General features: G+C 33.8%; 1 protein-coding gene across 12 annotated transcripts in view; it reads right to left on the reverse strand.

Annotated features, from left to right (window-relative positions):
* The window catches only part of LOC115216687 (nuclear receptor-binding protein), a 121,343-nt gene that overhangs the window by 72,059 nt on the left and 36,205 nt on the right, over positions 1-13,079 (reverse strand). For all 12 annotated transcript variants that reach the window (XM_029786203.2, XM_029786201.2, XM_029786213.2 and 9 more), the window contains 2 exons: positions 5,869-5,909; positions 3,128-3,222 (listed from right to left, as the gene is read on the reverse strand). In XM_029786203.2, coding sequence (XP_029642063.1) covers positions 3,128-3,222; positions 5,869-5,909 — 136 coding nt within the window. The remainder of the gene's footprint in view (positions 1-3,127; positions 3,223-5,868; positions 5,910-13,079) is intronic.

Here is a 13,079-nt window from a genome sequence, read left to right on the forward strand (position 1 = left end):
TTCAGGAAAACTAACACTGGTAATTGGTCAGCAATCTAGTTCGTCAATTATTTATTGGTTTATTCTTATTCTGTAGAATGGAGAGAAAAACCTCCATTCATTAAAAGAAGCCCGAAAGAGAAAGAATATGCTATCAATGACTTCTTAAATTAATGAGTGCCAGAAAGGAAATAAATCTACAGTTAAGCAATGTACTAAAAAGTGATTATGTGTATAATTAAATACTTTGTGTTCCTAGCTCATTCACTCACTCTATATACCCCCGCTCCTTACATAAACACAGACAGTGACACACAGACACACATACTATACTGTCTATAATCATTTTTCAAAAATTCTTGTCCTTAGCCCTTCTCAGTGCCACCATTGCCAATTTTGTCATTGTTTGAAGGGTCATTAGTTAAATTAGCTTCATTACAATTACGTTTTCTTGTAAAGAACATCACAAACAGCCAAATGAATTGCATGCATTTCACTGATGTTTGCTGTTCCTTACCAAATTTAACCGTGATACAGGTTCCATCAGTTATGACTGCAACTCTATGTGTTTCCAAATTGAGGTTGAATTCAGAGTTTGTTTCAAAAGATTCAATTAATTTTTCAGCAGATGAACTTCAATAAATTCTGATCATTCCTAAATTCCAGAATTTACCTGACATATGTACAATTACATTCAAACATCTGTGATTTAGCAGCAATGTATATTCATCTAAAGAAACACTTAATTTTTCAAAACTCTCCTTTCTATTAGCTGGTTGTTTTTCCTCCAAATCATATTGCCTTTGAATTATTTGCATTAAATGAGAACCTTCTTCAGTAAACCCAAACTATTAATTATAATAGCTCTACCAATAAAAGCACTTGTAACTATTGCTTCATTGGAGATTCATAGGTAGCAACTAATTTGGATACTATTTCATCTAGAACAGTGGTTCTCAACCATTTTTTGCCAATGATTGATGTGTTAAAAAAATTCCCTATTATATTTTTATAATAAAAAACTGTTAAAATATTTTGTGTACTGTAGAAGTATAACCAACATATTGCAGTTAAATTTTAACAACAAAATCTTAAATGTACCCCTATTGGTCATATGGACCCTTGCTGAGAACCACTGATCTAGAGTTTTAGTTTGTTTTTCCCCAAAAGAAGGTTATTTTCGACTGGTAGAATTTTTTCAAAGGAAAATCATCTGTTCCAATTATACTAGTTTCTGAGAAATTGTCTTCATGAATAATGTTTAAATTGTGTAAAAGACTCTTTCTTTAACTAGCCAAACATTTTAAGATGGTCTTGCAATTTATAAGTTTTTAAATAATACAGCTGTTTTGCATCTTTTGTCAAACATCTCAAGGTCCTACTTGTGAGCATAGGCTCATCCTGTAGATATTTTCTTCATCCAACAATATCCAATTATTATACAAACATTGCTACAGCAGATATTTGTCACTTTTCCATACATTGACTTATGGCACAAGTATCTACATGTTGAAATCTAAGCTATGCTAACTGTTGTTTTGGTTATGTGCAGATAAATAATAACAATGCTTTCTGAATAGATAAATAATGACAACTGAACTCCAAACTATTTTTTAATGACAAAACAGTTACCAACAGATATTAACTATAAACATATCCACACTCTTTATAGAACAGTTTGTTGCGTATGTTGCATGGAGGTATGGGTATAACTGTGTGCTTGCATCTATATATTTCTTGAGTGTACATAAAATTGATTGTGTTTGGATTAGTACATATGAATGCATTGCTGTAGCTGTTTCGGGAATCACTTTAAATAATTTGACAATAAATCATCAGGCCAGTACATAGAAAGGTATATAAAAACAGAATAAAGATAGTAGTTCAAATGACTACTCAGACGGTCTAAACTATAATCAGATGAAATGATACAATAGATAGATACATGTGTATTATTTCAACATATACAGTTTCAAATCAATAAATAATATTGCATCATCATCGTTTAACGTCCGTTCTCCATGCTAGCATGGGTTGGACGGTTCGACCGAGGATCTGGGAAGCCAGAAGGCTGCACCTGATATATTGCTACCACATCATAATTATTTTCATTTGAAACAAGTATGAATAAAAAAATCTCTAATTCTTTTTTCATATTGTCTAAGTCATTTTGGATAATAATTTAACTATTATTAAAACTGAATTTAGTGACGGTCATCATCCATCAACCAAAGAACACATTGTTGAATCTGTCATACAACAAAAGAATGTCAAGAATCTCCCTTTCATTAGCTCATTTAAGAATCATGAACGAAGTGTTTGACATCTAACTGCTGACCTTTTAAAGCCAGCCACTGAAATAAACAGAGTAATTCTTTCCTTTGTGTATGTAGCAAAATCAACTCATCAGTAAATAAATATCTAACTATAACATTTATCCACTGCTATCTAGAATAGATTATTGAGTTCTTAAAAATAAATGAACAGACACTTAAAAAAAAGGAGTTGAACTTCTGTAGGCTTTACAAGGGATGCCACTTGGTAAGAGCTAAGAATTAAAGCCTTATTGCTTGGCTTAGAACATTTCAGATTCTCAATTTACTAAGTGATGTGCAGGTAAGTTAAAGGTTAACTTACTCTGTGCTGAAGTGAAATATTACAACTAATAGTAAAAATACCCAAATGAATTTGAACCAACAAATTTATTATACACCAGTTATAACATTTTCAGATCAGCCTGTAACTTGACAAAAGTTGTTTTTAAAACATTATGTCCATGCCCTTAACTAATATATCCCAACATTATCATAGTTTTTTTTTCCATGAGAGATGGAGAAGAAAAAAAAAACAGTGGTCATATAAAAATCCCCAGATAGGATTTTTATATCAATGATTAGAAATAAAAAGTTTGGTTTAGGAGATGAAGTAGAAAGTGAAATCGATATGGCTTATGAAACACTAGAAGAAAAAACTGTGATTGTGAACACGATAAAACAAGAGAGTGAAAAACTAAATAATGTTTGAAAAAACAAACAAACAAAATAACACAAAGACTAATGAATATATGTGAAACACATACACACACACATACACATGTTAGACATAGTAATGAGGAGAACGGTGTATTGATGCTGTTTGTTATGTTTACCTGAACCAATCTTGACCAGTCCATTGTGTTGGATGAAAATAGTATCACAGGTGAGGTTACCATGGATAATCGGTGGGTCACAGGAATGTAGATAACTAGAAAATAGAATTAAAATAAAGATTAAAGCCAAATAAAATAAAACAAATCAATAAATAATAACTGAACTTTATAAGAAAAGGAGGGCAGCCAAGAGAGGGAAACCATATCAAAACAGACATTGACCTAGACACAGTCTTCTGACCTGTCACATCTCTCAACCCGTCACTCATGCAGCCATGGAATACAAATGCTAAATGATGATGAAGATGAATGACAAGAAACATTTGCATAGGTGCAGTGTGGCTGTGTGGTAAGAAGCTTGCTTCCCAACCACGTGGTTCTGGGTTCAGTTCCACTGCATGGCACCTTGGGCAAGTATCTTCTACTATAGCCTCAGGCTTTGCTACCATCTCTTGACAACCGCAACTTCGTAGTTCAGCAAAATAGACCGACAATAAGTAGTGGGCTTACAAAGAGTAAGTCTTGGGGTTGATTTCTTTGACTAAAAGGTGGTGCTCCAGTATGACCAGAGTCATGACTGAAACAAGTAAAAAAAATAAAAGTGCAAGAATGAAATTTGCTTGTGGGTGCAAGCCCAAGTCCAAAACTTTTTACAAAAAAGGTCAATTTTTTCAATTTCAATAGCAAAACAAACATAGGTATAATAATAATAATAATAATAATTGTCATTAATCAAATCAAATAAATCCAATAATCTTTTCTACTCTAGACTTAAGCCTGAAATCTTTGGGGAGGGAGCCAGTCGATTAGATCAACTCCAATATGCAACTGGTACTTAATTTATCGACCCCGAAAGGATGAAAGGCAAAGTCAACCTCAGTGGAATGTGAATTCAGAACGTAACGACAGACAAAATACCGCGAAGCACTTCACCTGGCATGCCAACGTTTCTGCCAGCTTGCTGCCTTCAAATAAATCCAATAATGGAAAAATGTTTTAGATCAGTTCAAAAATGTTTTTATGCTCATTTGTTTTGGCAATGAAATCTTTCGGGAGAATGTCCAAAGCATCTTCACTCCACCCAAAATTCTAGTGGGGCAGCAAGCACACTCCCTACACCCTCTGTTCCCAAGCCTGTGAACATTTGTACCCCATATGTAACAACCACATATTGATAAAATACAAAAACTAGAATTAAGGTATTGGATGACCATCACACTGTGACATTATTTTGAGCTCCTGAGCAAAGGACATAGCACTTGTTTTAGTTTGCTTGATTGACAAAAGGAGAAATAAAATGTTTGAAAAAAAAAAAAAGTTTTAACTTAAACTCTGATTTAGTAGTTAGCAGTAAGGACACCCAAATGTAAAAATAATAGCTCCAACAAAGAATACATCTTTGATGTGCATGCTCAAAAACAAAAAGAAACAAATGGATGTAAAATAAAAAAAAAATTTAAATACATCATTGTTTAACATCAGCTTTCCATACTGGTATGGGTTGGACGGTTTGACTGGGAACTAGCAAGCCAGGAGGCTGCGCCAGGCTCCAATCTGATTTGGCAAGGTTTCTACAGCTGGATGTCCTTCCTAACACCAACTACTCCAAGAGTGTAGTGGGTGCTTTTATGTGCTATCGGCATGAGAGCCATTCAGGCAGCACTGGCATAAATATATCTGTTCACTCAGACAACATGCATGCCATCACCATTATAATGTATAACAAACAAGTGGCACCAAGAAGGGGTGTGTGCTCGAGGTAGTTACCCAACCCAAATAGCAGCCAAATCCACCTCACCAAATGAGACTGCCAACTAGAAAAAGTAGTTGTAGTTGTGCATATTGTCCAGGGATAATCACACCTGGTTCCCTTATAATTTGTAGGTCTGCTCAATGAGACTTGACTTGGGAGTCCAACAACAATAAACAGATTTAGAAAACTGAGACAATAAAAAGTTAAAATCCCATTTATGATATGAAGAAAAGCTTTAACATCATTCAAGGTTATGCAAAATCATGGAGCATATTTCCTCATGACCATTTTTGTTACTTTCTACAAGTGTGAATTATAAGTTAGTTTTATTGTAAAGTTCCCTCACTCAAGACTTGGCCTTAATTTTTAAATAGAGGTAGGTGGCACCTTTCACTAAATCACTATTATTTTCAATTTATTTTATTGCAGCATCATTTTAATTCCAGTTCTTTTTGCTCTTGCTAAGTTAGAGGTCTTAATGTAAGATTTTTTACTACTACATCACAAGGTCAAGCCCTTGTTTGGTGTGACGGATGGCTTGTATACCTCAATGATGCCAGGAGCTATGCTGACAGAGTGCATGTCCTTGGTCAAAGGACAGAGGCCAAACTAATATGGGTCACCCCTTCCCAGAGGTAAAAATGGGTTTGCACAAGCCCAACACCCCTATCTGGAAAAATAGCAAGGTTACAGAAGCATTGATGGCAATCCAAAACCAACAAGACCTGGGAGAAGAAGCTGAAAAGACAGCTGAGAACAGTCAAGTTGTTGATGGCTTATGCTCCATTAACTTCTTTTCTCCTTCTCCTCACACCTATGTTACTTCATTCAAAAAATAAATCAAGTGTGCCACTACCACTGTCCATCTTGTCTGTGTCAAGTTACTTTTACTGTGTCACTTTCACATTACTATGTACTAAACATGAACATTTGTTCAAATAAGAGATTTTCCCAAGAAACAGGAGCAAATCAAGGTAATTATTCTCACCTTAGTGCTGATAAGATCTGAGTACACCATCGTTTCCATGCCTATGAAAATAAGAAGGACAAAAAAGAAAAAGAAGAAACTTTTAGCAAGGAAGAAACAGTTAAACAGATGCACACATTGATGACCAGATCCAAAATTTACATCATTGCTCCACAGAAACATGTAATCACATGTAATGATAAAAACAGGTCAGAAACAAAATGCAAAAATAAAAAATGTTAACATAACCCATCATCTCAGAGAAACAGTAGCAGATGTGGAAAAATGTGGTAACTGTTGAAAGATTATCAAAATGTTTACTTTTTTAATTTTTTTAAAAACTGGATGAAATCTAGCAAAGAATTTATAAAAATAATCTAGCATAAAGACAAGTTTAATATAAACAAACTGACAAGAAAATGCACAAAATAAATAAATAAATAAATAAGACAAACAAGAACAACAAATAAAATATGGTGCTGGTATGCGTTTAGTAAATTTAGTAAGGTTACACATGGTTAAGTAAACATGCTGCACAATTAACAACTAGAACATCAGTAACAACATCAATAGATATGTTAACAAGTATGTTAGTTAAGTTAAAGGTCTTTTTTATTATTATCATTATTATTATTATTTTTAGTTTTCAGGCAAACTATTAGTTGAATGAATGATCATGTGTCTTGAATGAGAAGTTTGTATTTTAAGACATCCAAAGACAGATTAGTTATTTTAGTAAGAGTTGTTGAAAATTTTAACTCAAGAATTAAATAGCCAATATGAGGTAACTGTTTGTCCAATATCTCCAACAAATTAACCACAGCAACCTAGTGTTATCCTATTTGTTTACATGTGTCAATCTTCGTGGGGTTCTGTAGTTAATCGCCCATAAATTTAACACAATAGTCATTATTCATTATATCTAATGCTTAGCTGGAATAGCCTCAGTCTAGAAACAAATCTACATTAATAACAATTGTTTTCTTTTTATTAATTTAAGAAACAAATTTGTTCTATGCTTTTGTATCATCCTTATATTATTATAAGGCTATGAGAGTTAAGTCAATTTCTATGGATTACTAAATATGTGCTGTTTAACCACAAACTGAATATGATACCTAGTTTGTTGCAAAACAGATTTAGTAAACACAGTAAAGAGTCTTGCCAAAGAGCTCAACCCAATTTCAAAGGTGGGAAATAAAATTCAGGAACCATGGCCAACCAAATGAATGCTAAACGTAAAAATACTTAAAATTCAAAATCATTTTTGTTTTTATTTGAAACTGAATTAGAATATATTAGATAACTGACTACATGGTCAAATTTTCAGAGATTGTTACATGGATTCTATTATGGTTCTCTGCAACTGTCTTAGGGTGCCAAGTTAAAACATGCTGACTTTTGTAAGATTCTACAAGTGGCACCATCTCTATAGAAGCTACAAAAATAAACTAAATAATAATAATAATAATGCATTGTGAAAGTATTTATCCCAACAATTTATTTACAAATGCTCAACTCTGTAACAACAACAAAATTTTAGTCATGCACAAGGAAAATAAAAATAAAAGGGGGTGAAAAAACCATAAAACCCAGCAAAATAGAAACTGAAATTTGGTGCAACAACTAAAGTAGGTGGGGTTAAGGTATATGTGAAAGAAGGTTGGAGAACAATGAAGAAGAGATAAATAAAAGGTTTTTATAAGAGGTTCTAAAAGTACAGGTGATGTAACAAAGGAAACAGCAGTGGCGCAGTCAAGAGGGAGAAGCGAATGTTCATTGCATTATTTCATGAATGTGAAATGAAATGAGTGAAAAACAGTTTTCCTCCCAACCATTTGGTTTGGGGTTCAGTCCTAGTGTGTGGCACCATGGTCAATTGTCTTCTACTATAGCCCCAGGCTGAACTTGTGAGTAGATTTGATAGATGGAAACTGATAGAAGCCTGTCTATATGTGTGTGTGTGTGTGTGTGACTCCTTGCTTAGACATCGCATGATAGTTGTAAATGAGTGTCACTGTCATACAATCAGTATCATTCATTTCCAATATTTTGCAAAAACATGTCTGGCCATGGAGAAATAGAAAATATTGGACATTAAATAATGATGATGATGATGATGATGATAATAATGTAATGATAACAGTTTGTTAGATTTAAGGACTAACCAATAAGAATGCTAATGCTTTACATTGTGCAATCACCCAGCAGGTTTAAGTTAAGAGTACACAATTATTGGAGAAAGAGGTGTTGTATATTGATGAGTTTGAACTTATAGGGAGTCAAACAGCATTCTAGTGTGGCTTGGGTCATTGTTTTATAAATGTGTATCATTTGTGTTGTTTACCATGGGCACAGATTTAGCTAAATGGTTAAGAAGTCTCCTTTTTTAATTATGAGTTTTAGCCCTAAGTTTGATTTCTCTGTGCACTTTGTGAATAAAAGTTGAACAAAATCTCGTGGATATTTGTCCTGGTTCTTCACATTTTGCGTTCAAATCCTTCAAGGTAACTTTGTTTCTTATCTATCTGATATCACTAGAATAAAGTACCAGTTAAGTACAGGGGCAAGGGAAGAAATTTAATTTCTTTAATTGACTGCTGAGGTGTGCCAACATGCAATAGGTTAGAATGGTACAGCAGAACCCCAAACTCCTCCAAATGACTACTAAAATCCCAATACCTTTAAAATCTGTTCTTGTTGGATCAGTAGTATTAAACCAAAGTCCAACTGCAGCTCCTAGGATTATGGATGGTGTATTACAGGTTACTAACCAATTATATTCACCAACATCTACAAGTACTTATGAATTAGGACCACCACCATTACTACTACTACTACTACTACTACTACTACGACAACTACAAAAATTGAAGATCAGGTACATAAAGTTATAAAGAGATAAGGGGAAAATCTTTATCCAACTGTAGAATAGAGAGGGCTGAATTGAATGAATGATGTGTGATAATATAGAACCTGGTGTATTTCTAATGTTTGAAAATATTAGGTTGTTGTTATGTGAAGTATGAGATCTTTTGTACATTGTGCGTATGTGTAACTGTTGTTGATGGTTTTGATCTCAAAATGTCATTGCCTTCTCAAAGTCAGATTGACCCAATGACAAATTGTGACACTTCTACTCACCCCACCCCCCAAAAAGCTAGTAGTTAATCAGTGTTGCTATCATTATCATTTAAACTTTAGAGCAAGGAGGAAGAGGAAGAATACAAACACTCACATATTTAGCAATATTTTATATTTCAGATTTAATAGGTATTTTAATCTGATAACTGAATATTGTGTCAGTTAATGGAACAAAGAAAAAAATGCTGCCTTTACACAAGGACCTTCTGTCCATCCTCATCCACAAACACTTGCTAAAATTGACAGCTAATTTATAACTTTGGCCTATTTTTTATTTATTATTTGTTATTTTTTTTTTGTTTTCTGAGTTAGTCTGACATACACATGCAGTCACCACTGCAGTTGGTATAACTTAATTGCTGACACTGAGATGAGGTAAACATAAATACTTGTGCATATTTGACAATATTTCTTCACAGCATATGTGCATGCCCATACATATACAATGACAATAAATATCCTGTAAAAAGCAGATATATCCACTGAAAACTTCATTACTCCTAACAGTGGAAGGTAGTTTTATATACCAACCTATCTTTTGTTGAGGAATGTCATGTTTGAAACTATTTTCTTTTGAGATATGTCAAGTTTATTGAGGCAAGGTGACTTGCAGCAGTACTGGAATAACCATGAAATCAAATTTCACAGTGTAAGGGTTAAAATGTTCAATAGGCCAACATTACAACGAAGTTTCAGTTCTTACTTGAAGCCCTTATACACATGCTGATAATGATCTTTAGAAATGACCAAATTAACACCAACACCCTATTTCCTGTTACTTCTCCTATAAATCCAAAATGCAAAGAAAATGAATGAGCATGGCTATAACTATAAGTCTAAAATAGTAAGAGAATTATAACTATCCATAGTTTCACCATCTATTAATGTTCAAGACTCCCACCTTCATTTCTCATAACAATGCCTCTTTTATTGATGTCAAGAAATTATTTCTTGGCCTGAGTGGTTTTGCAAAGCAGTACCCTACAATACTGCACAACCTGTGCCATCTTGCCTCAAAGTCCCAGTCTTTTCCTCTTATTTACCTATCTATAGTGTGATCAGTAACTGGAGTGGAAGAGGAGAGAAGGGTGGCTATTTAATATTTAAGTTCCATACTGGAAAGGAGGAGAGGGGGGTCATTATCAAAATAAACAAGGTTGTCCAGTAGCAATGAAAAAGAGGATGACAGTGTTTAGAGGACACGGAGTAGGTCACAGAAACGATCCATTTAATCCATAGGAAAACGTGAAAAAGCAACAAGAGACTAAAGGCAGAAAAACTTAACACAAAAGTATTGGTAGCTGGGATTCTGATATCTCTTGCCTAGTTTATAAACACCAAACACATTTTGATAGGAAAGCCTACTAGTAAAGTATCTGGGATTCAAGGTTTATATATAGCTGTTTAGCTATTGAGCAGTTTGAAGCTGTACAATACTTAATGCATAATAAGCCATGGCTGAATTAGCTTCACAGTCACCCAAGGAGTGAGTGGTGAATACAATTAATGGGAAAAGTGGTGTTTTATTTCCATAGATGATGTAACAGTATTTAGTCTACTCAATTGGAGCAGAAGGAGGCAGAGAATCAAAAACAAAACACGACTTATATAAACTGATGTAAAATCCAGCTGTGCTTAATTGACCTGAAATATTAGTTACATAAAAGATTTGGTGTGGTAAACAAAATCTACCATATACTAATGTAACAAACATAACATTTTTTTTATAAAAAGAGAGATGAACTCTCTCCACACACAACTTACCAACTACAAATGTTTAACTCTTTATCTAAATTATTTATGTACAAAAACAAAAATAATTTTTTTTCTAGCTTCAGGGGAAGAATTTGGTTTAAAAAATAGTTTTCTTACATCCACGTCAACATTCGTAAGTAGAAAAGACAGGACTCATGCATAAAAAGTGTAGTGAGAACAAAGGCAGATTTCACATGTGACAGATGCACAGGAGCATCCAGGAAATAGATTTTATCAACTGCTCTCATGATGCTCTACAAGTAGTCAAAAGTTTCTGTTATGTACGTGACCTAATTAGCAGTGGCAGGGGATTCCAAAAGCATAGTAACCAGAGTAAGAATAGACTTGAAAAAGTTCATACAGCTGTTACATCTAGTGGAAACCAAAGGACTTCTTAGTGTGGACAACAGATTTTATGATGCTTGAGTGTAAAGTATGATGGTTTATGGTAGTGAGACATGGGCCCCTGAATGCAGAGGATTTGAGGAGAACAGAAATAAATGAAGTGAGCATGTTTGCTGGATGTATAATATTGGTGTACATGAATGCTGGAATACAAATGATCTGAGGAAAGTTGTGTATAAGAATTAGATGTAGTATGCAAGAGATAAGACTGTATTAATACAGACATTTGATTGTTATATATATGAATGACAACAGCTACTTAATGTGTCAAGCACTCAAAGTAGATGATTGCCCATGGAAGATGAAGACCTAAAAAGACAGAGGATAAAGTGATGAAAACCCAATCTCAAGAGGTTGAACTTCACAAAAGAGATGGCTCTACATTTGTATTGAGTTCTTTATCGGGTTAATGTAGACTGCATTTAAGCATACAAAAACACTTTTTTTTTTTTGAGAGAGAGAGAGAGCATATATATAAATATACACACACACACACATTCAAATGTGAAATAATTCTGGAAGAATCAACTATTATTAATTGGTTGCATGTGGTATTGTTTCTCAAATGTTAAGAATCCTTAGAGCTTGCACAAGCTGTCAATTTCTTTTGTTTTCTTCTCATCAGAGCATAATATTTCAAGAGTCAAGAATGTGTAGGATTAGTTCATGTGGTTGTTGTTTCTCTTTAACTTTTAGATACACTAATGTAGACTCTATATTAATGGTTGGCCAATAACCTTGGTTGACAATAGATTTCAGAGGGTTGCAACCACTTAAGGTCAATGAAACTCTTATGTGCAGATTATCAAAGGAAATATTGTTATTTCCTTTGTCATCTGTTCAACATATTTGCTCTCTATAGTTTCACACAACACATAATGAAACTTGGATATTCTGTGATCTGTATATAGCAGACAATTGAAATGATTTCTCTTCAGATATATATATAAAGATCTTTTGTAGCACATTTGCAATAGTTTAGTGACACATTTAATCAAATATTTGTTTCTAAAAATAATACAAAGTAAAAGATTAAGAATTAACTGAATGTGAAGACTTAGCACCTTCAGATATAACTCAATTCCTGGTCAGCTATGACAACACATTCAATAATTGGTACTCACATAAATCATAGGAGTGTATGGGATACTATTTTAAAAATTGATTTATCATGCAATATAAATCAGTTTATAAACTAACATGTAATGCGATAATTATCATGATATAATGTAAGCCCAAATGTCAAACTGACTGACAACCAGTGTTAAATGATGACGACTTTTCGTGACTTTAATGTAACTCCCATTGTAATGACTGAAGAGGGTAGTAACATAATTATAGCATACTATCAAAACAAGCATGCATATGCACACACACACACACATCATAACTTCCCTGAGAGACAACTGTGAGTGTGTACACACAGGGTGTCCCCACAAAATGTATGCACACTTTAACAGCTGATAACTCAGTTTCCATTTAAAAAAAAATTTAGCCCATTGGAAATGATGAAGGGAACCAGACTACGCTTTGAACATGAAGTGCTATTCGAAGTTGAAAAATGTAGTTGAAGTGTAAAGATAATTTAGGGCGAAGTTTCAAACAGATCCACCTATGCTACTTACCATCACTCGAGATAAGTTTGAAGCAGATGGAACTGTTCAGAATGTCCATATGAAATGTTTCAGAAAACCATTGACATCAATGAGCCCCACAAAGTAAGAAAGGATACTTGAAACATATTGCTAGAGTTCAAGAAAATCTGTGCAACAATTGCAACTACTGGGGACCTGAAAAGCCATATATTACAGAGGAACATCATCTTAATTTACCTGTAGCTATAGCATGGTGTGGTTTATCATCAAAAGGATTAATTGAGTCATTCTTTTTCGATGATATTGTTACTGATCCCATTAATTAGACTTGCC

Source organism: Octopus sinensis, linkage group LG10 (genome assembly GCF_006345805.1).
Source record: "Octopus sinensis linkage group LG10, ASM634580v1, whole genome shotgun sequence".
Lineage (NCBI taxonomy): Eukaryota > Metazoa > Mollusca > Cephalopoda > Octopoda > Octopodidae > Octopus > Octopus sinensis.